Source organism: Myxine glutinosa, chromosome 4 (assembly GCF_964187855.1).
Source record: "Myxine glutinosa chromosome 4, kmMyxGlut1.1, whole genome shotgun sequence".
Classification (NCBI taxonomy): Eukaryota; Metazoa; Chordata; class Myxini; order Myxiniformes; family Myxinidae; genus Myxine; species Myxine glutinosa.
The window spans coordinates 18,041,042-18,066,906 of NC_136264.1; the positions used below are offsets into that span (position 1 = coordinate 18,041,042).

The 25,865-nt window shown below is 45.4% G+C and overlaps 1 protein-coding gene across 1 annotated transcript in view; it reads left to right on the forward strand.

The window, feature by feature from the left end:
- The window catches only part of MET (MET proto-oncogene, receptor tyrosine kinase), a 125,865-nt gene that overhangs the window by 49,890 nt on the left and 50,110 nt on the right, over positions 1 to 25,865 (forward strand). The window contains exons 7-14 of the mRNA XM_068111965.2: positions 4,375 to 4,519; positions 5,363 to 5,499; positions 5,688 to 5,849; positions 9,167 to 9,269; positions 16,451 to 16,669; positions 16,944 to 17,093; positions 22,060 to 22,234; positions 24,391 to 24,564. Coding sequence (XP_067968066.2) covers positions 4,375 to 4,519; positions 5,363 to 5,499; positions 5,688 to 5,849; positions 9,167 to 9,269; positions 16,451 to 16,669; positions 16,944 to 17,093; positions 22,060 to 22,234; positions 24,391 to 24,564 — 1,265 coding nt within the window. The remainder of the gene's footprint in view (positions 1 to 4,374; positions 4,520 to 5,362; positions 5,500 to 5,687; positions 5,850 to 9,166; positions 9,270 to 16,450; positions 16,670 to 16,943; positions 17,094 to 22,059; positions 22,235 to 24,390; positions 24,565 to 25,865) is intronic.

Here is a 25,865-nt window from a genome sequence, read left to right on the forward strand (position 1 = left end):
GAATCCTGTTACTCTATGGGATTAGAGGAATTAGAGGTACCAGCATCATGTTACTCTATGGGATTAGAGGAATTAGAGGTACCAGCATCCTGTTACTCTATGGGATTAGAGGAATTAGAGGTACCAGCATCATGTTACTCTATGGGGTTAGAGGAATTAGAGGTACCAGCATCCTGTTACTCTATGGGATTAGAGGAATTAGAGGTACCAGCATCATGTTACTCTATAGGGTTAGAGGAATTAGAGGTACCAGCATCCTGTTACTCTATGGGATTAGAGGAATTAGAGGTACCAGCATCATGTTACTCTATAGGGTTAGAGGAATTAGAAGTACTAGCATCCTGGTACTCTATGGGATTAGAGGAATTAGAGGTACCAGCATCCTGTTACTCTATGGGATTAGAGGAATTAGAGGTACCAGCATCCTGGTACTCTATGGGATTAGAGGAATTAGAGGTACCAGCATCATGTTACTCTATGGGGTTAGAGGAATTAGAGGTACCAGCATCCTGTTACTCTATGGGATTAGAGGAATTAGAGGTACCAGCATCCTGTTACTCTATGGGATTAGAGGAATTAGAGGTACCAGCATCCTGGTACTCTATGGGATTAGAGGAATTAGAGGTACCAGCATCATGTTACTCTATGGGATTAGAGGAATTAGAGGTACCAGCATCCTGTTACTCTATGAATTGGAGGAATTAGAGGTACCAGCATCAAGCATCATGTTACTCTATGGGATTAGAGGAATTAGAGGTACCAGCATCCTGTTACTCTATGGGATTAGAGGAATTAGAAGTACCAGCATCCTGTTACTCTATGGGATTAGAGGAATTAGAGGTACCAGCATCCTGTTACTCTATGGGATTAGAGGAATTAGAGGTACCAGCATCCTGTTACTCTATGGGATTAGAGGAATTAGAGGTACCAGCATCCTGTTACTCTATGGGATTAGAGGAATTAGAGGTACCAGCATCCTGTTACTCTATGGGATTAGAGGAATTAGAGGTACCAGCATCCTGTTACTCTATGGAATTGGAGGAATTAGAGGTACCAGCATCATGTTACTCTATGGGATTAGAGGTACCAGCATCCTGTTACTCTATGGAATTGGAGGAATTATTAGAGGAATTGGAGGAATTAGAGGAATTGGAGGTACCAGCATCATGTTACTCTATGGGATTAGAGGAATTGGAGGTACCAGCATCCTGTTACTCTATGGGATTAGAGGAATTGGAGGTACCAGCATCATGTTACTCTATGGGATTAGAGGAATTAGAGGTACCAGCATCCTGTTACTCTATGGGATTAGAGGAATTAGAGGTACCAGCATCCTGTTACTCTGGAATTGGAGGAATTATTAGAGGAATTGGAGGAATTAGAGGAATTAGAGGAATTGGAGGTACCAGCATCCTGGCCTTTGGTTTCTGTTCCGCTAAAATGGGCCGATGACATGAGGGCGTGTTGAAAATGAATGCCTTCTATTACTTTTCTCCAAAACGAGTTAAGATATTTGAATGAAACAAAGCGCGGTCCGCACATTAGTTCTTCCCACCGCCGGGTGCAAAGTTTCCTGATTCTGCCACTAGATGTCTCGGTGCTCCGTTAATCAAGATGGCAGAGGGCAACATGATGTCAGAGTGGAGATGAGAGTTGGGTGCACCATTTCGATCTTGAGAGTAAGAGACGGTCACCGGAGACCGCCAGAAAGGATCACCGGCCCTGACTCGACTCCATCAGATTTTCATCTCTTCCCCGAACCTAAGGAACCCCTTCGTGGAGAACATTCACCTGTTTTGGAGAAAAAGAACAGGAGGCATTACTTTTCAACACACCCTCATATAATGACGTAGCAGCTTACTATAATTCACCAAATGTCCGTCCGTCCGTTCGAAGGTGTCGCAAAAACGACTCAACCGATCGCAACGATATTTTGGGTGGGTATTCCTGGGACCCCTGGGAGTAAAATAGGTTTATTGTTTTTCCAAGTTTTCCAATTTTCCAGTTTTTCCAAACACGATGGAATAATATTTACCGATATGAACAGTGATGTGGCTTTTATTGAAATTCTACAAATACTGTTTATTCTACGTACCAGCAGAGAGTAGATCGACTCCTGACGAACTCTTCCGATATAAACGTGCGGCTCCGAAGTAACATGACAGCGTGTGCAAAGCGACTGAGAAAGACGTGCAGCGGCCGCTTCCGTGTTACAGATTCGGCGCGCACTCTTCACACATAAACGTGCGACTGAGAAAGACGTGTAGCGGCCGCTTCCGTGTTACAGATTCGGCGCGCACTCTTCACACATAAACGTGCGACTGAGAAAGACGTGTAGCGGCCGCTTCCGTGTTACAGATTCGGCGCGCACTCTTCACACATAAACGTGCGACTGAGAAAGACGTGTAGCAGCCGCTTCCGTGTTACAGATTCGGCGCGCACTCTTCACACATAAACGTGCGACTGAGAAAGACGTGTAGCGGCCGCTTTCGTTTTGCAGAATTCAATCTTTTTTTCAAAATGGGCGCCATGTACTGTTTAGATTTTGATGATTTGCGTGTGATATGATTCATCGGATGTTTATATGAATCGTTTAAAATAAAAAAAACCTTTAATTTCTGATATTTTGCCTTTTTATTTGGGCTTCCCATTTGAAGCCCCGCCCATGGGGCGGGTACCGTTGCTAGTTTTTATAATATCGTTTTGAAATTGGTACAAAATCGCTTCCACATTTTAACAGTGCATTGTGGCTGTGGGTACAGTAACACACTAGGTTATTAAAACAGACACAGAAGACTGTCCATCTTGAACCCCCAACATGGCACGTTCTTGCATCATCGTTTCTTTTTTGCACGGTTATTTCGACTTTTTAAATCTTTAATATACATCACGCATAGTCCCCAGTTACGATACACAATACACAGAAAGTGTATCCCTAGTTGAATGCTTCTTCTTTTTTGAGGATTACTACAAGACTGCCTTTTTAGTAACAAAGCTTGATTGCATTTTTCAAGGTGATTTGTTGTATTCCTTTTTCTTTCTCATGAGACCACAATATTGGTCTTGTCTGAAAACGATCGTCTTTCTGTTGCTCACGATGAGATAATCAGAAACGTCCCATTCAGACAAGAATACAATTCGACCGTTTACAATTGAAACGGTCAGTCATGTGACCTTTTAAAACCACCAGTGTCTCTGAACAAAGCCTGGTGTTGGCTTAGCGGTTAGGGTGCCGGCTTGGGATCCTAGGATCCTGGGTTCGTTGGCTTAGCGGTTAGGGTGTCGGCTCGGGATCCTAGGATCCTGGGTTTGTTGGCTTCGCGGTTAGGGTGTCGGCTCAGGATCCTAGGATCCTGGGTTTGTTGGCTTAGCGGTTACGGTGCTGGCTTGGGATCCGAGGATCCTGGGTTCGTTGGCTTAGCGGTTAGGGTGCCGGCTTGGGATCCTAGGATCCTGGGTTCTTTGGCTTAGCGGTTAGGGTGCCGGCTTGGGATCCTAGGATCCTGTGTTTGTTGACATAGCGGTTAGGGTGCCGGCTTGGGATCCTAGGATCCTGGGTTAGTTGGCATAGCGGTTAGGGTGCCGGCTCGGGATCCTTGGATCCTGGGTTTGTTGGCTTAGCGGTTAGGGTGCCGACTTGGGATCCTAGGATCCTGGGTTCGTTGCCTTAGCGGTTAGGGTGTCGGCTCGGGATCCTTGGATCCTGGGTTTGTTGGCTTAGCGGTTAGGGTGCCGGCTCGGGATCCTAGGATCCTGGGTTTGTTGGCTAAGCGGTTAGGGTGCCGGCTTGGGATCCTAGGATCCTGGGTTTGTTGGCTTAGCGGTTAGGGTGCCGGCTCGGGATCCTAGGATCCTGGGTTTGTTGGCTAAGCGGTTAGGGTGCCGGCTTGGGATCCTAGGATCCTGGGTTCGTTGGCTTAGTGGTTAGGGTGCCGGCTTGGGATCCTAAGATCCTGGGTTCGAATCCCGGTCAATTGCTGAATTAACACCAGGGGGGTTGACTCATCCTGTCAACCTTCTATGGTCGGCAAATTGAGTACCAGTTCACTGGTAATTCCCTGTGTGCTGCAAGAGGCGACTAACAGGGTTGGCGGCAGGAAGGGCATCCCGCCATAAAACATTGCTTCAAAAAGGGGACCACGGTGCCCGAACAAGGCCAACCCCCGCCCTGCGGGGAAAAATGGCCTCGAAAGGTGGTTCTTTCTGGTGTATCTGAACAGACATGGAATGCTGTACTTTCGGAATCAAATACTGTACGTTCGGAATCAAATATTGTACGTTCGGAATCAAATACTGTACTCGAATCGGCCAGCATGAGGTGATGGTTCTATAATGTCTTGGCTGGAAAAATAAAGTCACACACGCTGTTTGCAGGTTGGTGTGCCAGCTTGAAAACCTGGAATTGGCGCCAAGAAACGGGCCCTTGAACCTGACGGTGACCGTGACGGAGGGTCCGGCACAGCTTATCACACCGTATCACATCGAAGGCGTCGCCACCATCTCTGGACCTCGTGTGGTGGTGAGTGCTGCACCGAGTCAAAAGTCCAAGGTGTTCTCGAACTGCCAATCGTCCATAGTATGGCGTATTCGACGATTACAAACGCAGACCTAGTCGTTCCGTATCCATGGTTTTGCCATGTCGTGTGTATAAAGAAAGTTATTCTTGTAACAGGGATTTGCATCTCCGCAACTGTTGATGCATTTCTTGACCAAGCTGTAAGTTACCATCCTGGTGTTTTGAATGCCAAGGAAGAACGTTAATCCCAGAGGACCTTTCTGCTCACACTGGTTTTGTGAAGAGTGCGTGAGGTGTTGCGGGAACCCCGGCCAAATTCAAAAATTCCGGCCACCTTCAGTCGAATGTCAGGCCTGGCCAACCAAGACTTTGCGAAACACTTGGGGGGGGGGGGGGGGTAAGGGGGGTAAAAAGCGTTCCCTGGCCGATGCCACAAGGAGGTGGAAATAATTAGGGCTGTTAAAAGTATTATTATTATTATTATTATCATTGTTTTTACAAGTCATATTAACAGATTCAGCCACAACCTTAACAGTTCCAGAGTGAAGCAGGTCTCCTTATATATATATCTTTGTTAATCCAACGTATGCACGGAACTACAATTCCACAAGTCGTGGCACGCGAGTGGTGCCCGCTGATGGTTTCTGTGATCAATAGGAGAATTGATGGTAAAAGGGACTGCATCAAGTTTTATTTATTTATTTATTTTTATTGAGGGAAAGGTAGGCAGTACCTGTTGTGGAATAAATAGTGTAACCTGGTGCATGATGGAAGTATTTTGAATTTTTCATTTTTATCATTTAAGATGTATCTTTTTCTTCATCTTCTTCTTCTTTTTTTTAATAGGTGCCCATAGTTCAAACATTCTCACCAAAGCAAGGCCCAGCTGTTGGTGGCACACTGCTCACTGTGAGAGGGAGCGACTTGGATGCTGGAAGTGACGTGTTTGTCAGTTTGGGCAACACACCTTGTCGCGATGTTCGGTGAGAGACGATGCAAATGTCAATACTTGCAACATCTGAGGTTTCCGAATTAGTCGTTCTAACCCCAAAGGAGCTAACTCTCTATTCTTACGTAACGCTCTTGTGCCATCCTTCGATCCTTCGCTTACGTAACCAAGGCTTTCGATAAACGTATGGCTGGATCGACATCTTGATGAACTTCATTTCAGGGTCTTTGATGAGGGACTGGAGTGCACCACTGGGCCTAGCTTGCCTCGTAGCGTCCCTGTGACGGTGAAAGTCGACAATGCTGTCAACACTTCAACTGAAAGTTTCATTTACACACAAAATCCCAAAGTGAAGGACCTGAAGCCTCAAAAAAGTACTGCCAGGTTGGTTTCATCCCTCTCCATTTTGTAGTTTTCATGCAAGTTTTAAATATTGTTTAATTGCTTCAGCTTGATCTTTCCTGCACAGAGTAGGCCGAACTATAAAGGGTTATTTATACCCCTGAAGATTATATATATATATATATATTTTTCCACACTAGAGGATAAATTGGGTTTGCACGGAAGAGGAAAATGTACTGAAGAGGTTGAATTAACAAACTTCTCTCACAGGTTGTTGTTCGCCCCTTCACCCTCTCGCAGTGAAAGACAGGGTTTTGCAATCTTCTGTGTCCGTCCAAATCAGAACTTTTTTTTGGTCATTTGAGCTTTTGTCATAAAGATGTTTTAGCCCCTTACCTGGAGTGGCTGTATACCTCGTCTTGGGCGATATCCATAAAAAAAAAAAACTTTTATTTTGAGAGTATAGAGAAGACTCGATAATAAATGGGTCAAACGGCAAAGACACAGTAAGTACAAATAGCCCTTATTACGTTGTCCACTGCGCTGCGCGAGACGGCAAAGTTTATCATTTTTTAGATCGCTTCCAAGTTTATTTATTTATTTACCTTTGAGCTTGGATGGTATTTGTCCAGGCCATAATCTTTTCACCATTCGACCTTTCGTCATCAAATTTACGACAAACCTCAGTAAGGAGACGATGGAGAGCATTGATTAATAAAATGAAGCCTGTTGTTGGCTTAGCGGTTTGGGTGCTGGCTTGGGATCCTAGGATCCTGGGTTTTGTTGGCTTAGCGGTTTGGGTGCCGGCTTGGGATCCTAGGATCCTGGGTTCGTTGGCTTAGCGGTTAGGGTGCCAGCTTGGGATCCTAGGATCCTGGGTTCGTTGCCTTAGCGGTTTGGGTGCCGGCTTGGGATCCTAGGATCCTGGGTTCGTTGGCTTAGCGGTTAGGGTGCCGGCTTGGGATCCTAGGATCCTGGGTTCGTTGGCTTAGCGGTTAGGGTGCCGGCTTGGGATCCTAGGATCCTGGGTTCGTTGGCTTAGTGGTTAGGGTGCCGACTTCGGATCCTAGGATCCTGCATTCGTTGGCTTAGTGGTTAGGGTGCCGGCATGCGATCCTAGGATCCTGGGTTCATTGGCTTAGCGGTTTGGGTGCCGGCTTGGGATCCTAGGATCCTGGGTTCATTGGCTTAGCGGTTTGGGTGCCGGCTTGGGATCCTAGGATCCTGGGTTCATTGGCTTAGCGGTTTGGGTGCCGGCTTGGGATCCTTGGATCCTGGGTTCGTTGGCTTAGCGGTTTGGGTGCCTGCTTGGGATCCTAGGATCCTGGGTTCATTGGCTTAGCGGTTTGGGTGCCGGCTTGGGATCCTCGGATCCTGGGTTCGTTGGCTTAGCGGTTTGGGTGCCGACTTGGGATCCTCGGATCCTGGGTTCGTTGGCTTCGCGGTTTGGGTGCCGGCTTGGGATTCTAGGATCCTGGGTTTGTTGGCTTAGCGGTTTGGGTGCCGGCTTGGGACCCTCGGATCCTGGGTTCGTTGGCTTAGCGGTTTGGGTGCCGGCTTGGGATCTTGGGATCCTGGGATCCTGGGTTCATTGGCTTAGCGGTTTGGGTGCCGGCTTGGGATCCTAGGATCCTGGGTTCGTTGGCTTAGCGGTTTGGGTGCCGGCTTGGGATCCTAGGATCCTGGGTTCATTGGCTTAGCGGTTTGGGTGCCGGCTTGGGATCCTAGGATCCTGGGTTCATTGGCTTAGCGGTTTGGGTGCCGGCTTGGGATCCTTGGATCCTGGGTTCGTTGGCTTAGCGGTTTGGGTGCCGGCTTGGGATCCTACTATCCTGGGTTCATTGGCTTAGCGGTTTGGGTGCCGGCTTGGGATCCTCGGATCCTGGGTTCGTTGGCTTAGCGGTTTGGGTGCCGGCTTGGGATCCTCGGATCCTGGGTTCATTGGCTTAGCGGTTAGGGTGCCGGCTTGGGATCCTCGGATCCTGGGTTCGTTGGCTTAGCGGTTTGGGTGCCGGCTTGGGATCCTCGGATCCTGGGTTCATTGGCTTAGCGGTTTGGGTGCCGACTTGGGATCCTCGGATCCTGGGTTCGTTGGCTTCGCGGTTTGGGTGCCGGCTTGGGATTCTAGGATCCTGGGTTTGTTGGCTTAGCGGTTTGGGTGCCGGCTTGGGACCCTCGGATCCTGGGTTGGTTGGCTTAGCGGTTTGGGTGCCGGCTTGGGATCCTGGGATCCTGGGTTCATTGGCTTAGCGGTTTGGGTGCCGGCTTGGGATCCTAGGATCCTGGGTTCGTTGGCTTAGCGGTTTGGGTGCCGGCTTGGGATCCTAGAATGCTGGGTTCAAATCACGGTCAAATCGCTGAATTAACGCCAGGGGTTTGACTCAGCCTGTCATCCTTCCGAGGTCGGCAAATTGAGCACCAGTTCACTGGTAATTTCCTGTGTGTCGCAAGAGGCGACTAACAGGGTTGGCGGCAGGAAAAGCATCCGGCTATAAAACATTGCTTCAAAAAGGGGACCACGGTGCCCAAACAAGGCCAACCCCTGCTCTGCGGGGAAAAAATGGCCTCTAAAGGTGGTTCTATCCATCAATAAAATGGGCATTTAAAAAAAAAAAAACTTGTTTTAGTCAAGTTTAGTTTGAGTACAAAGCGGACGTGGACGTGCTTTGCACTTTGAAATTGCTTTCTGGTTCCCTACACCACCGAAGGTGGATGGAGGTTATGTTTTCACCCCTGTCTGGTTGTCTGTTTGTTTATCTGTTTGTGAAGAGTATATCTCAAATGGTTGTGGACGGATTTGGACGAAATTTGGTGAAGAGGTTGGGTATTTGACGAGGACGAAATGATTAGATTTTGGTAAAGATCCGGTTCTGAATCTGATAATTTTTAAGTGATTCTTCAACATTGAGTGAAAGGACAAGACGATATATAGGATGATATTTTAAAAAGTTGTGGATGGATTATGAGAAAACTTGGTGGATGAGTTGGGTAAGTGATAGGAATAAACCGATTAGATTTTGGTTTAGGTCCGAATCCAGATCTGACCTATCAGTGGGATCCGAAACGTAAAATGTCCAGCCTGGTGTAGGTGTGCTCTCTATGGAGTGCCGTTCTAGTTTTTCTTTGGAATTGTAATCCTCAGGTTCGGATGGATAATACAAGACTATTAAAATGTAGACGCAAGTTGGCGGAAGAGCCATCATTGATCCAAAGAAGGAAGAGTTTTGAACTTTGTTATTGATTACAAGATGGCGGTAGAATGAATGTAGCGAAACAATTCGATGCAGGTGTATCATGTTGCATTAGTAGTGGGTGCTGATGTCACTTTGGAAATGGATTCCCCAAATGCTGCACCGCAGTGGAGGCCAGCGGTTGGAGGTTTGGGGAGAGCATCTGGATGTGCTCCAGAGAGCCACTATCGAGCTGGTTCTGCCCAATTCTGAGGAAGACACTGCATACCAGGTGTGGTTTCAACATGTTTTGTCGGATGGGAAAAGTAAAGATGTGTGCTGATATATGCATGGATTACACAGTGGTATCTTTTTGGACTTCAGACTTGCAGGTTGGGTTCAGATTGCATGTTTTGTTGGTTTGGCACCCTTGTCGCTCAACGTGTTTGTTGGTTAACGAAGGTGATAACTCCCTCTTATTGTTTTATGAAGATGCTATGTATTATTATGTCTGCAAACGACGCACTTGGCACAGTCAACAGGTCCACAACTGCTGCAGCTATTAATTCAGGCTGTCTATGTACAATTGAGCATGGCTGATGGTGAACTTGGCGTAAATGCCTCAATTCATTTATTCCTTGCTTCTTCCTGATGTGGAACTGCCTCCCAGAGACTGTGATATTCCACTCTTCCTACTAGGACTTTTAGCAGGATGTTCACCACCACCTTGCGTCACTCCCCATCCTTACCGCAATATTTATTACCTGCACTAACCTTTTCTGACCCAATCCTCTTGCTTGCAGTTTCCTCATTCCTTTTTTCCTCTTTGTTCTTCCCTTACCTGCTGTCCTACCTCTTGGGTCAGTTCATACCCTCCGTCATTCAGCTTTTCCTTGAACCTTAATGTTGCAGAGGGGCGGGAGGGAATACTTGGCACAAATACAATATGTGATGGTATACATACGCACATCATTTTGTTTTGCGATGTGATCAAAGATGGCCGACTGGCGGCCATTTTAATTGTCAAAAAACCCCCCCCGATGTTGAACACGTCCTCACCCATTTCTCGGACATGCATTTACTGATGTTCAAACTTGGCACACAGATGAATGAATGATGGGTTACATATGCACGTCATTGTTTTTCGAGATCTGATCCAAGATGGCTTACTGGTGGCCATTTTGTTCCTTAAACTTGTCCCCAACCATTTATTGAACATGCGTGGTCTGATTTTGTTCAAACTTGGCACAGGCATGGTCCATGATGGCATACACGTGCTACTCACTTTATTTTGCGATCTGATCAAAGATGGCCGACTGGTAGACTGGTGGCTATGTTAGTTGTAAAAAAAAATCCGATATTGAACACGTCAACGATTTCTCGGACATGCATTTACCGATCCAGTTCAAACTTGGCAAACAGATAACGAATGATGGGTTACATGGGCACCTCATTTTCTTTCGAGATCAGATTTAAGATGGCTGACTGGCAGCCATTTTGTTAAACATGTCCCCATCCATTTCTTGAACATACATGGGACCGATTTTGTTCAAACTTGGCACAAAGACAATACATGAGAGTGTACAGAAGCAGATGATTTTGTTTTGTTATCCGACCAAAGATGGCCAACTGATGGCCTTTGACTCTGTACAGCAAAATTACTAAAATCACAAGGGCATTGACATTTTATGTCTTTTTCTTCTTGTTCAAATTGAAATGTGTACTGCAAAACTGGAGGTTCATGGTTGTATTGTGATGGGCGATTTGTGTACTACAGTGTTCAAGTACATAAGTAAATTTAAATAAAACTAGCCGAATGCACCCGGCGTTGCCCGGGTTCTTTTTGAATGAATTTACTACAATGATTCAGCTTTTACTCGCGGCCGTAGAAGATTGACTACTATAATTCAGCTCAGCTTTTAATTGTGAAATGGGCCCATCCTGGCCGAAGCAGCCTCGACCGGCCTCGCCACCTAGCCTATAACCTTCCCGGGGCCCGTCCCGACATTTTTTGTTTTCGAGGTTTCCTCCTATTTTTCACCATTCAGGAGATTGGCGCATGCAGACAAACAAACAAACAAACAAACAAAAACTTTCTTTTATGTATATAGAAGAAGAAGATAGATAAAGATTGTAAAAGTCGTATAAATAAATAAATTTCCGAATTTACTGCTATTAACGCAGTGTCTATTACACCACCTTATCTAACACGTTACATTAGTTATTCGTGCCTGTTGTTTTCTGTCCTTTATGATGTCCTTAAAAACTAAGTTTCCTGTTTGGGAAAGATTTTCAATTTTGTTTGATCGTCAAGCAGCAAGACAAAGTCAAAATATTATCTCACTCCTCTCTACGCATGTGCAATCGGGACAAATTCAAAGGCAAAGTACATTAAAACAAAAGACTTATCTTCCTTATTCATGTTCCAATTAGTGTTCAAAATATAACATTTGCTTTAAAGAAGCTGCTCTTTGATTATAAACTGATCGGACGGTTGGACGGCCATGAACCAATTGCTTAACCTCGCTTTTTGCTTCGTGTGTGCGGGGTAACTACTGTTCGGGCCCATTCGTAAATACCGATATATTTGAGTGCTGAACCATGGTAAAAGCCTTTACATCTGGCATTTAGTAGTTCAAATAACTGATGTACTAATTTCACAATAGCTCGGCCTTGTTTCTGCCCCCTCGTCATCAGATGCATTTTTCTTTTATAATGTCCCTCGAGCGACGGGGCTTGCTTCGATCTCTCCACGGCATCAAAGTTTGAGTGTTTTCCCGTTCGTTTCTTTGTCAAATTTCCGCTGCGAATTTTGTTGTGTATGTTATTGTGTGTTTCTATTTTGTTTTGGTTTTGTAGTTGTTGCAAATTTGTGTGAAATTAGTCGTTTCTTTGTTCGCGCCTCGTGCGGCCTGGTGTCTCGTGCGGCCTCCTCGGCTCGACTTGTGCCCCGCCCCCTATATCTCGTTTTCTTTCACCTCTGCTCCTGCTTTCTCAAATCCACGTTCTCACTTAGAGACTTTTCCCAGATTGTTTTTCATGGTTTTGTTTAAATATTTATTTAAATATGTTTAAACTGCAGCCGTGATGCTGACGCTGCCCCCCCCTCCCACCCCCCAGAATTTCCATGTTTTAAACGTTTCCCAGTGTGTACCCTGGATTAGAATAGGTACGCCGTATCCCTGCGTGTCGTAACAGGCGACTAAGAGGGTTGGCGTCAGGAAGGGCATCCGGCCATAAAAACATTGCCTCAAAAAGAGAACCATGACAATTACAACTACATGTGGGCAGGGTACAGCCCGAAGTGGAGATCGGTTTCTGAGGTTTGGGACATGGAATGTAGGGACAATGACAGGGAGATCAGGAGAAGTGGTGGAAGTAATGGTCAGAAGAAGAGTGGACATATGTTGTGTGCAAGAGACGAGATGGAAGGGAAGTGGTTTGAGAATGGTGAAGGGTAGGCAGGGACAGAAATACAAGTTTGTGTGGCAAGGGTGCCTGGAGGGCGTGAATGGTGTTGGTGTCCTGTTTTCTGAGGAGTTTGTAGACAGTGTGGTGAGTGTGACTAGAGTGAGTGATAGGTTGATGGTGAAAATGATGATTGGAAAGCTCTTGGTGAACGTCATCTCGGGATATGCTCCGCAGGTTGGTCGAAGCGATGAAGAGAAGGACAAGTTCTGGTGTGCGATAGAGAAGCTGATGGAAAACGTGAAAGATGAGGAAGTTGTTGTGGTAGGAGGAGACCTAAATGGACATGTGGGAAGGAGTATGGATGGTTTTGACTGAGTTCATGGGGGTTACGGATATGGTGTGAGAAATGGAGAAGGTGAAAGGATTTTGGAGTTTGCTGATGGAGCTGATTTGTTGATTTGTAATACTCAGTTCCAGAAAGAGGATAATAAGCTTGTTACATACACGTCAGGTGGGTCGACGACAACCGTTGACTACCTGATGGTGCGTAGGCGAGATAGGGGGCACCTCCGGGACACAAAGGTGATCCCGGGGGAGGAGGCTGTTTCACAGCACCACTTGGTTGTCTGCGACGTAAGGGTGAAAGGTGCGAGGAGAGCTCGGCGGGTGAAGTACCAACCGAGAATGAAGGTGTGGAGGTTGAAAGAGGTGACAGTAAGGGAGGCATTAAAAGAGAGGCTGAGTAGGGTCGAGGATGATGTGGTTGAGCTTGAAAGTGGTCGGATGTCAATGAAAGCTAGTCTGTTGGGAGCCGTAGGTGAGGTATGTGGATGGACAAAAGACCACCGAGGCACTCGGAAACATGGTGGTGGGATGATGAAGTTGGAAAGAGGATTGACGAGAAGAGGAAGAAGTTCAAGGAGTGGCAGAAGGCGAAGGGTACGGGAGCAGAAGCAGCAGAGCATGAAAGTTATAAGGCAGCCAGGAAGGCTGGAAAGAAAGAGGTAGCAAAGGCACAGGAGGCATGTAGGAAAATGTTCGGAGAACGCTTGGATTCGGAAGAGGGTCAGAAAGCAGTATTCAGGATTGCAAAGCAGATAGCGAAAGAGAGGTGTGATGTGATGGGGGTGAGTGCTTGAAGGATGAAGTGGGACAAATCGTTGTCGACCCAGATGGAATTAAAGGAAGATGGAAAAGATATATGGAAATGCTGTTGTATACAGAGAATGAATGGGATGGCAACATAGAGAGTAACCCAGTTTTAGGACCGGCAGAGAAGATAACCGAGAAGGAAGTTGAGGAAGCGATAAAAGCAATGAAGGGTAGAAAAGTGGGAGGGCCGACGGGAGTTGTGGGAGATATGTTGAAGGCAGCAGGAAGTTGGGGTGTGAAGAGAATGACAGAGATCTGTAATCTGGTGGTGAAAGAAGGCCGCATTCCAGTGGATTGGGAACTGAGTACCCTCGTCCCTCTATACAAGGGGAAAGGTGACCCTCTGGAGTGTGGCTCGTACCGAGCGATAAAGTTATTGGAGCATGGAATGAAGGTATTGGAAAGGGTGTTGGAGAGGAGGATAAGAAAGAAAGTGAAGATCGACGAAATGCAGTTTGGATTCATGCCAGGAAGAGGAACGACAGACGCGCTTTTCATTGTGAGGCAGTTGCAGGAGAAGTACATGGAGAAGAGGAAGAAGTTGTTTCTTGGGTTTGTTGATCTGGAGAAAGCATTCGATCGGGTTCCACGCAAAGTATTGACATGGGCATTGAGGAAGTTAGGAGTGGAGGAATGGTTGATCAGAGTAGTGATGGCAATGTACAAAAGAGCGCGCACAGCTGTAAGGACGAAGGACGGGAACAGTGGTGAGTTTGAGGTGAAGGTGGGAGTGCATCAGGGGTCGGTACTAAGTCCACTACTATTTGTAGCTGTGATGGAGGTGCTGGCTCAGAACGTAAAGGAGGGTTTACCGTGGGAGTTGTTGTATGCAGATGATCTGGTGTTGATTGCGGAAAGTATGGATGGACTGAAGGAAAAGATGAACATGTGGAAGGAATGTATGGAGACAAAAGGTCTGAAGGTGAATATCGGAAAGACGAAGGTGATGGGAAGTGGTAAAGCATGTGGTGAGGTGGAAAGAACTGGGAAATGGCCGTGTGCTGTGTGTCGGAAGGGTGTCGGAGTCGACTCCATTCAGTGTACAATGTGCGCTGAGTGGGTTCATCAAAAATGTAGTGGTCTGAGAGGGTCATTAACCAGTGTGGCAGCTACATTCAAATGTAAGGTGTGCACAGAGGGAGCTGCAGATGGAGGAAATGTTGAGTTGGATCTTGGAGACGGCGTGAAGCTGGAAGGTGTGAAAACATTTTGCTACCTCGGAGACATGCTGAATGGAGAAGGTGGATCAGACTCGGCAACGGTTGCTCGAGTGAGATGTGCATGGAAGAAGTTTCGGGAATTGAGTGGCGTGCTGATGATGAGGGGAGTGTCGTTGAAGCTGAAGGGAAAGGTGTATGCTGCATGTGTGAGAAGTGTTATGATTTATGGGAGCGAGACATGGGTAATGAACGTAGAGCAGCAACGAAGGTTGGAAAGGGTGGAAATGCGAATGGTTCGACGGATGTGCGGAGTATCGTTGAGAGAGAGGAAGACAAATGATGAATTGCGAAAGATGATGGGAATAGAGCCTGTGATTGATGCTGTGAAGAGGAACAGGTTGAGATGGTTTGGTCATGTGTTGAGGAAGGATGAAAGTGATTGGTTGAGAAGAGTGATGGAAATGAATGTAGAAGGAAGTAGAAGACGGGGAAGACCGAGAAAGACTTGGCTAAAGATGGTGGAAGAAGAAATGCGGGCAAGGGGGTTAACAAGGAGAGATGCAAAAAATAGGGCAAAATGGAGAAGATTGTCATGGGGACCGCAAGGCTAACCCCCGCTCTAGCAGGGAAAATGGCCTTTAAAAAAAAAAAAAGTCATTTTCAGCTCTAACCCTGGTGCCATCAAGATTTGCCATCATAGTACAGTGTGGGGTGGGGGCAGGATTGACTCCTAACACTTTCTTTCTTTGGGACAGGGGGAAGGTGTGAAGTGCAGTGGACAGTTCTTCATAAAGTTGATTAACATGCCTCCATCTACGTCAGCCAGCGCCGTTGTTCCCAAAAGGAATCCATTCGCCAATGTGTGGCTCAATGCATCCTTCTGCCCTGTGCCAAGTTATTTAACCCAGAGCTGGGGATTTTAAATGGGAGTTGTCCTTCTAGGTGGGCTGCCATTCAAGGCTGGCGGGCCCCACCTGCCCAGAGAAATCTGGTGTCCCTTCGGAAGTGGGTGCTTTGAATATAGCATAATTCTTAGCTCCATATTCCCTTGTGATTACACCACCCATGATACCATTCCGTCTACATCGCCATCAGTACGACAACAGTATCTGCTATAACTGCAATCATAATCCCTTAACTCTCTGAATCAATTACTGTTGCTTCAGATGAAACGAGTTACTTTGTAGAACAGGATTTGGAAAACAGAAACCAAGTGATTATTCCCAACCATTGTAACAATTCCCTTCCCCAACAACCCCTCCTGACCCCTTGCTATGCATCTCAGGCTCATGGAGAACTTGTTTCTATATTTTGCATGCAAGACAAGGAAAGGAAGACACATAATTCTACATTTGTATGAATTAAAGGCACATGATAAGACTATGGACAAATCAGCAGAGTATTTGTGATGTGAACTTCGGATTCAAGAATCATTACCAAATGATCTACAGAAACACCAACACGTGACACGTTAAATTTGAACTTTTGTTCATACTGCTGCAAAGATAGAACTTGGATGGTAAAAGCAATACCTGTACATGTGACAAACAAGATGGATGGACATGGTTGATCAAATTGTCGACTCCTTTACAAAATTTTGATTATTTTTATTTTTCCTGATTTCCCCCCCCCTTTTTTCCTGTTTTTTTCTTTCATTTACCTGATCCACGCAGCTCCAAACAAGGTTCTTGGGGGCAAGCTCCTTACGTTTGAGATATTGAATTTGTTCTCGTACATAATGTCTCTCTAGATATGTGAACCTACCAAAGATCCAGAGCGCATGTGGTGTACCAGCCCACCGCTTCCTTCATCGGTTCGTCCACCCATTAATGTGGCTGTTGCATTCCAGCTGGACCAGACCAAGGTTAAACCAAACATAAAGATATTCTACGTGGAAGACCCATCACTATTTCATTTTGTTGGTGGAAAGAGGGAAATTGTCGCCAGTGAGACAAATCTGCTGTTTTGGGTGAGGTTACCCTTGTATTTACTTCATTGCTTTATTATTATTTATTTATTATTTATTATTATTTATTGCTTATTTATTATTTATTTATTTGTTATTTTTTATTGCTTATTTATTATTTATTGCTATTTATTGCTTTATTATTATTTTGTATTTATTATTATATTTATTGCTTTATTGCTTTATTTATTTACTTTAATTACATGTATCCTTCTTTACTGTATATTTCTTCTGATCTTTATTTTTTCATCTTTATTTGTAAATCTCTATATTACAGGGTGAGAATCTTGCTTTGGCAAACGAACTTGATGATGTGCATGTCATGATTGGCAACAAGAACTGCTCAGTCGTATCATTGACCAACCGAAGGCTGGAGGTCGCACTGCCCAGAGACCTAGACATAGATCCCAATGGTGAAAATGTTAAGGTAAGAGTGTGTGAGAGGGTGATCCGAACGTTCAGATGTGATCCTTTGGCGTAACATCACTGTTTCTATATTACACAATCATTCACTGCCAATGAGTTTTATCTACCCGTCTCCTTCCCATCCAATAGTTTCCCAAATGTCTACCTGTCTGTGTCCCATGCTTGTGCTGGTATCTGTTCTAAAACGTCTTTGCTTATTCTTAGTTATCTTTTTCCATCGTGAACATTACCATCCATTTGCCACACGTGGTACTTTTGCTGTCATGGCAGTGTATCCTTGTCGCACACCTTTGTGGGCAACGTTATAATGGTGCGTTAAAAAAATTTTGTGTGTGTGTGTGTGTGTGTGTGTGTGTGTGTGTGTGTGTGTGTGTGTGTGTGTGTGTGTGTGTGTGTGTGTGTGTGTGTGTGTGTGTGTGTGTGTGTGTGTATAGCAGCGAAGGGGGGGGGGGACCAACTTTGGATATATATATATATACACACTACATGGCCAAAAGTATGCGGACACCCCTTCTAATTAGTGGATTCGGCTGTTTCAGCCACACCCATTGCTGACAGGTATATATAATCAAGCACACAGCCATGCAATCTCCAGAGACAAACATTGGCAGTAGAATGGGCTGAACTGAAGAGTTCAGTGACTTTAAACGTGGCACAGTCAAAGGATGCCACCTTTCCAACAAGTCAGTTCATCAAATTTGTGCCCTGCTAGAGCTGCCCCGGTCAACTATAAGTTCTGTTATTCTGAAGTGGAAATTTCTCGGAGCAACATCAACTCGGCCGTGAAGTGGAATGCCACACAAGCTCACAGGACGGGGCCGCTGAGTGCTGAAGCGCATAGCCAGGGGCGCCGCCAGGGATTTTGGGCCCCATGAAAAGATATCACAATCACAATTTTTGTATACTGAATCGAGGCTCGTGAAAGAGCTAAAGGGCCCCTATCAAGCACGCGCGCACATTTTTTCCCCGACATTTTTACCAGGAGGTTGAAACAATGCTTAGATTTCTGCATACAGTATGGAATTCACTACTTGATGCAAGACTGATACCCACACAAGAAATGTGCTAAAGGCCATCTTTTACAGTCTAAATGTAATTTTAATGGTAAGAATTACAACATACATTAACCTCTTCAATTAAAATAAATTAACATTATCATCTATAGAATGCTATAACAAACAAAATACTAAAATCAACAGCAGAGTATACATACCAAGTGTAGTGATCCAATATCCATAGCCATGCCATTTAGTTATCACTGGTCCAGTGTTAAGGCTGACGCTCAGCCTTACACACCAAGAGCCCAGCGCCGAGCCTTGTTGCTAGCAAAGTCACTGATCAAGGCTTTGAAGTCCAGCTTTCTAGCCAACTGACTTTCAACGGACAGCATGGCAAGACTGCAAAGCCTGGTTAATAATTTAATATTGAGAATTTTTACCTTATGTTCAAATAATTTTTAGAGCCCCTGTCAGTGCAGGGCCCTTGGAATCATCCTAACTTTCCCCCCCCTTACAGCGCCCCTGCGCATAGCGCGTAAAAATCGTCTGTTCTCGGTTGCAACACTCACTACAGAGTTCCAAACTGCCTCTGGAAGCAACGTTAGCACAACAGCTGATCGTCGGGAGTTTCATGAAATGGGTTTCCATGGCCGAGCAGCCGCACACAAGCTTAAGATCACCATGCACAATGCCAAGCGTCGGCTGGAGTGGTGTAAAGCTCGCCGCAATTGGACTGGAGCAGTGGAAACACGTTCTCTGGAGTCATGAATCACGCTTCACCATCTGGCAGTCGGACGGACGAATCTGCGTTTGGCAGATGCCAGGAGAACACTACCTGCCCGAATGCATAGTGCCAACTGTAAAGTTTGGTGGAGGAGGAATAATGGTTTGGGGCTGTTTTTCATGGTTCCGGTTAGGCCGCTTGGTTCCTTTAAAGGGAAATCTTAATGCTACAGCAGACAATGACATTCTAGACGACTGTGTGCTTCCAACTTTCTGGCAACAATTTTGGGAAGATTCTTTCCTGTTTCAGCATGACAATGCCCCCGTGCACAAAGCGAAAATCCATACAGAAATGGTTTGTCGAGATCGGTGTGGAAGAACTTGACTGGCCTGCACAAAGCCCTGACCTCAACCCCATCGAACACCTTTGGGATGAATTGGAACACCGACTGCAAGCCAGGCCTAATCGCCCAACATCAGTGCCTGACCTCACCAATGCTCTTGTGGCTGAATGGAAGCAAATCCCCGCAGCAATGTCCCAACATCTCGTGGAAAGCCTCCCCAGAAGAGTGGAGGCTGTTTTAGCAGTGAAGGGGGGGGAGGGGGGGGGGGGGGGGACCAACTCCATATTAATGCCCATGATTTTGGATGAGATGTTCGACGAGCACATACGGGTGTGATGTTCGGGTGTCCACATAGTTTTGCCCATGTAGTGTATGTATATATATATATTAAATATATTAACCAAGGTGTCCGATAAAGTAATTATAGAAACTTTTTTTTTTTGACTAATATTTGATGTGTTGCCATAATTATAGTCTGAAGTAGTTATTACAATTCATTGATTACTTTATTATTTACAATTCTATGCTGATGATTATTGACTATCAGTCCTCAAAACCTCAAAACTCAAAAAATTGAGTACCAGTTCACTGGTAATTCCCTGCTTGTCGTAAAAGGCGACAAAAAGGGTTGGCGGCAGGAAGGGCATCCGGCCGTAAAACATTGCTTCAAAAAGGGGACCGAAAAACAACAACAACCACGGTCCCCGAAAAAGGCCAACCCCCGCTTGCGGGGAAAAAAATGGCCTCTAAAGGTGTTTTTTTTTTTTAGTCCTCAAAACGAGAATTTCCTTCAATGAAAAGTCCTCGTCGATGCGTGCCGACTTCTCAAACCTTTCCAACTATTGACTAACGTGCACAACTCTATCCATGGCGTTTTTGATTTAAAAACTAAAACAAACACATACCCAAAAACACAAAAAAAAACAAGCAATTGCACAAAAACAAACACAAACACAGAAAAAACAATTGCTTGAACAAGCTTGAGAAAGTATGGCGTACCCCGCTGAAAAGAAGCACCAAAATCCGGCGATGTAAAGTTACAGTTGAATCAATCTTACTGTGTGGGTGTGAGTCGTGGACGCTGACTAGTCACATGACACGTAAAATAGATGGCAACTACACCAAGCTCCTCTGTAAAACAGTCAACATCCGATGACAAGACCACGTCACAAACATTGAACTACCGTATATGGTAATTTGCCAAAAATTTCTGATGTGAGGAGGAGGTGTTTGAGATTGGTGGGTCATGTTCTCCGGCACGAAGAAGCATCAAATGGCGTCCTACTTTGGAAGCCATCAGAAAGGAGATTTGGTCGGCTGAATCTGACGTTGATGAATATTGTCTGCAGCGACACTAGGTAGGCCGCATACGGACCAACTGAAATCCGCCGCAGCCGACAGAGCTGTTTATGCAAATCTGACAAAGTGATTTTGTTCTTTGTCGCTCTGGTTCATTTTGGTGTTTTGTGTGTGATTGTCTGATCAACATTATGTATAAACAAGTAGTAGTTGCGCACCGCCTGTACATCGTTCCGAACCATAAAATTATCTTCACATAATCCATGCTAAGTTTACCCAGTGTAAACTTTTGAATAAATCAATAAGTTATCAATAACTTATTTTACTATATATAGGAACCACCTTTAGAGGCCATTTTACCCCACAGAGCAGGGGTTGGCCTTTTTCAGGCACCGTGGTCCCCTTTTTGAAGCAATGTTTTATGGCCGGATGCCCTTCCTGCCACCAACCCTGTTAGTCGCCTCTTGCAACACACAGGGAATTACCAGTGAACTGGTACTCAATTTGCCGACCTCGGAAGGGTGACAGGCTGAGTCAACCCCCCTGGCGTTAATTCAGCGATCGACCTGGATTCAAACCCAGGATACTAGGACCCCAAGCCGACACCCTAACCGCTAAGCCAATGAACCCAGGATCCTAGGATCCCAAGCCGGCACCCAAACCGCTAAGCCAACGAACCCAGGATCCTAGGACCCCAAGCCGGCACCCAAACCGCTAAGCCAATGAACCCAGGATCCTAGTATCCCAAGCCGGCACCCTAACCGCTAAGCCAATGAAGCCAGGATCATCGGATCCCAAGCCGGCACCATAACCGCTAAGCCAACGAACCCAGGATCCTAGGATCCCAAGCCGGCACCATAACCGCTAAGCCATCGAACCCAGGATCCTAGGATCCTAAGCCGGCACCCTAACCGCTAAGCCAACGAACCCAGGATCCTAGGATCCCAAGCCAGCACCCTAACCGCTAAGCCAACGAACCCAGGATCCTAGGATCCCAAGCCGGCACCATAACCGCTAAGCCAACGAACCCAGGATCCTAGGATCCCAAGCCGGCACCATAACCGCTAAGCCAACGAACCCAGGATCCTAGGATCCCAAGCCGGCACCATAACCGCTAAGCCAACGAACCCAGGATGCTTGGATCCCAAGCTGGCACCCAAACCGCTAAGCCAACACCAGGCTTTCATTTTTCTCTGTATCAATAACTCAAATCGATAACTCATTTTACTCTATATTTCTTTAAGTGTCAGATGTATAAAATTACAACTAAAGATGCTCCTTATTGAACCTCCCAATTTTGAGTTATTTCAACCAGCACAAGAATAAAAGTTAATTTATTTATTTATATTTTTTCTATCGTGGTATTTTTACCACGAGCTTCTGCTAGTAAATAATATAATTTGAAAGGGAAATAGAGTTGAGGAAACACTCCCCAAGGTGGAAGTTATTGTCTCAAATTTTACATCAACCAACTTGCATCTTAAGTTCTCATCTCAAAATGTCGTGTAAAGTTTGAGCTCTCACTTCCAAAACAATTAGTTATATTTGGTACGTACATGTATTATCTTCCTATCGTCATGACTGATCTGTTTACTATTGCCAGGTGTGGATTGGTGGTGTTCAGCAGAGCCCAGGCATTTTGTGGATACGGCCCGTGGCCGCGAGTTGGAGTCCAGCGCAGATCATTGGCGTCATCCTGTTCCTGCTGCTCCTATGCATAACATTATTCTTTGCCATCTTTTTCACAAGGAAGCATCTTCAGCGCAAAGCAGACGCTGGTAAGGCGTCGACTCATCAAATCCAACTCGACATTGTTCGTATGCAGTAGAACTGTGGTTGGTGAGCTATGGCTGACGTAACAGTCGAGCTTTAGCCCATCAGAGCGAAGCTTGAGCCATTAATTGTAAATTAACACAAAAAGATTAATTGTTTGGTGGTGGCAGATGCTGTTGGCTGACCTTCAACGTGGCCGGGACTCATATTCCATCATCTTTTTCACATTTTCATTTTCTCATGCGGAAGGGCAGTGGCCAGTTTGTACATGTAGAACAAGTATTAAGGAGACATGAGTAATCTCTTACTTTAACTACAGTTGTAAGTGATTAATCTGCGGGCCTCCCATATGTCACATCCGGCATAAGACTGACGCAGTCGCCTCCCATAAGTCACATCCGGCTTAAGACTGACGCAGTCGCCTCCCATAAGTCACATCCGGCTTAAGACTGACGTAGTTGCCTCCCATATGTCACATCCGGCTTAAGACTGACATAGTTGCCTCCCATATGTCACATCCGGCTTAAGACTGACGCAGTCGCCTCCCATATGTCACATCCGGCTTAAGACTGACGCAGTTGCCTCCCATATGTCACATCCGGCTTAAGACTGACGTAGTCGCCTCTCATATGTCACATCCGGCTTAAGACTGACGTAGTCGCCTCCCATGTCACATCCGGCTTAAGACTGACGTAGTCGTCTCCCATATGTCACATCCGGCTTAAGACTGACGCAGTCGCCTCCCATATGTCACATCCGGCTTAAGACTGACGCAGTTGCCTCCCATATGTCACATCCGGCTTAAGACTGACGTAGTCGCCTCTCATATGTCACATCCGGCTTAAGACTGACGTAGTCGCCTCCCATGTCACATCCGGCTTAAGACTGACGTAGTCGTCTCCCATATGTCATATCCGGCTTAAGACTGACGTAGTCGCCTCCCATATGTCACATCTGGGTTAAGACTGATGTAGTCGCCTCCCATATGTCACATCTGGGTTAAGACTGACGTAGTCGCCTCCCATATGTCACATCTGGGTTAAGACTGATGTAGTCGCCTCCCATATGTCACATCTGGGTTAAGACTGACGTCGTCGCCTCCCATATGTCACATCCGGCTTAAGACTGACGTAGTCGCCTCCCATATGTCACATCTGGGTTAAGACTGACGTCGTCGCCTCCCATATGTCACATCCGGCTTAAGACTGACGTAGTCGCCTCCCATATGTCACATCTGGGTTAAAACTGACGCAGTTGCCTCCCACATGTCACGTCCGGGTTAAGACTGACGTAGTCGCCTCCCCCATGTCACATTTGGGTTAAGACTGATGTAGTCGCCTCCCACATGTCACATTTGGTTAAGACTGATGTAGTCACCTCCCACATGTCACATATGGCTTAAGACTGACGTAGTCATCTCCCATATGTCACATCCGGCATGTTCAGAAAGCTGCCGCCATTTCATCTCTCGTGGTGTGGATACATGGTCTCCATCAGAAGAACGGGGGGATTTGATCATAGTTGGCTGATGTGAGATTCGGACGGATCGATCAACATTCACATTTTTTTCTCTGTACTCTCGTCGGACAGCGGGTTCTTTTATTACGTACATATTTAAATACAGCAAGTATCAACCATCATCCTGTGTCTTGCTCAATTCTTCCTGCGTCATACAGGGGAAAAACATTTCAACTGTTAATAAGTGATCGTTACCTATTTATTTTGAAATAAGCCTTATTACTTATTAACCTGTTAAGACTGCCTCTGGTAGGGTGCAGTTGTAAGGCTGTCCTGCAGCCACAACAGCAAAGCTAATCTAGATTTGCTGCAAACTAGTATGGTGAACTATTGATGTAATTCCATTGTAAACAGCTGCGATCAATAAGCGTAAAGGTTGTTGGCATAGTTGCCATCTTTATGTGAGAGATGTGATTGGTGTTGTTTGTTTAAAATTCCTCTTTTGATTTGTTTCTTAACTTTTTTTAAACAAAATGGAGACTATTTACTGAATGCTCATGGGATCTTCAAGGTGGCTCAAGCATGGTCGATACTTGATTTTGAGGCAACCAGAATTTTAGTGAAAACCATCAAATATACAAAGTTCTTTCTAACCACGAACTCATTGATATAAATGTTAAATACTTTCTCTTTCTCTGCACAGCTAATAGAGAGCCTGCCATTGCCTTCCGCTTCAATACCGACACCCATCACCTGGAAACGCTGCTTCAGCAGACAGGTGGAAGCGCTGCGTTGGACACTGCGCCAAGTAGTCCAATGAATGTCGATTACCGCCTCACCACACTCCCACGCGACAACAATAACAAGGAAACAGCAGGCAAGGAATTGTAAAACAGGAGCAGAAGCAATGTCCACTTGGACACACTATTATTTACCAGACTTGCTTATTATCCTGGAGTTACTGTTCATAGTCTGTGATCTGAACTTTCATGCATTTCACACATTCTCCACTACTCGCTGTTTCAACCCCATTGCATGTGGCCTGAAGCCAATAATTCATTCTGATGTACTTTATTATTGAACTGACGAAAGGTTAAACCTGCAATCCTACTGTATTCAACAAGGTGTGCGTTTGTGCGTGCGTGAGCGTGTGCACACGTCTGAAAATAATAGAAAAACAACATGGCTGAGCCGATCTCCACCAAATTTTGCATACGTGCTGGTATGGTAGTACCTTGGGTCGGTCAGCTCATGGGCACAAATAAACCTCCCAGGTAAATATGCATGCAATTCAAACACCGTTCTTAATTTACTCTGTTTTGAACCTATGTTTGAGGATAAAAAAACTCGAAAAACATTTTCCATAACATTAATTTTGTCTCTTCTATTGGAATTGTAGACGGTGGCTTGCAAACCGAGCCTCAAGGGCAGTGTACAGAAGCGTTTAAAAAAAAAATTCCAATGAATACAAGGCGCAGAGGTGAAATTTGCTGCACGTGATGTGCAACACTCAGAGTAAAACGAATGTTAATTTACATCAGCTAAATATCCAATAAATAATTAAATAAATGAGAAATAAAAGCACACCTGGCACAAGGCTGAGCCTTCAGACGTTGGCACGCTCACGAGGCTGCTCCGTCGAATAAACTGTTCCAACCCATCATTTTTGACGGGCTTTATACTAGTCATTAGTAACAAGCTACATGGCAGCATATTGGGACCTACATGACATCAATTTCTCCAGTGGCTCTTATAATATAGTTAAATAATATAATCTTGCTAAAATATGCTGATAACACCATGTTTACATGATTGTCATCGAGAATTAAGATTTCCTTCAAACAGGCGCACAGACATTTCCATAGGATGTTCGTATGGTGCAGCAAATGGCATATCTAAATTGCACCAAGTGCAAGTAATTGTGGAGGGAGAACAGAAGGGTCTTACCCAAAGAGACCACCTGATACAAAGGTTCATTGAATCGTCTTATTAGTTTGACCGTTGGAGGAGTTAATGCAGATTAGATCAACAGGACATGTAGATTAGGCCTCAATGCCCAACATTTCGGTGTCACTCAGAGTCAAAGAGCTTGACATCAATGCCCTTCAAACTAATTCATTTGAACATCCATTCAATATATATATACACATGCAACATGATTTCCTAAATCATAATTTG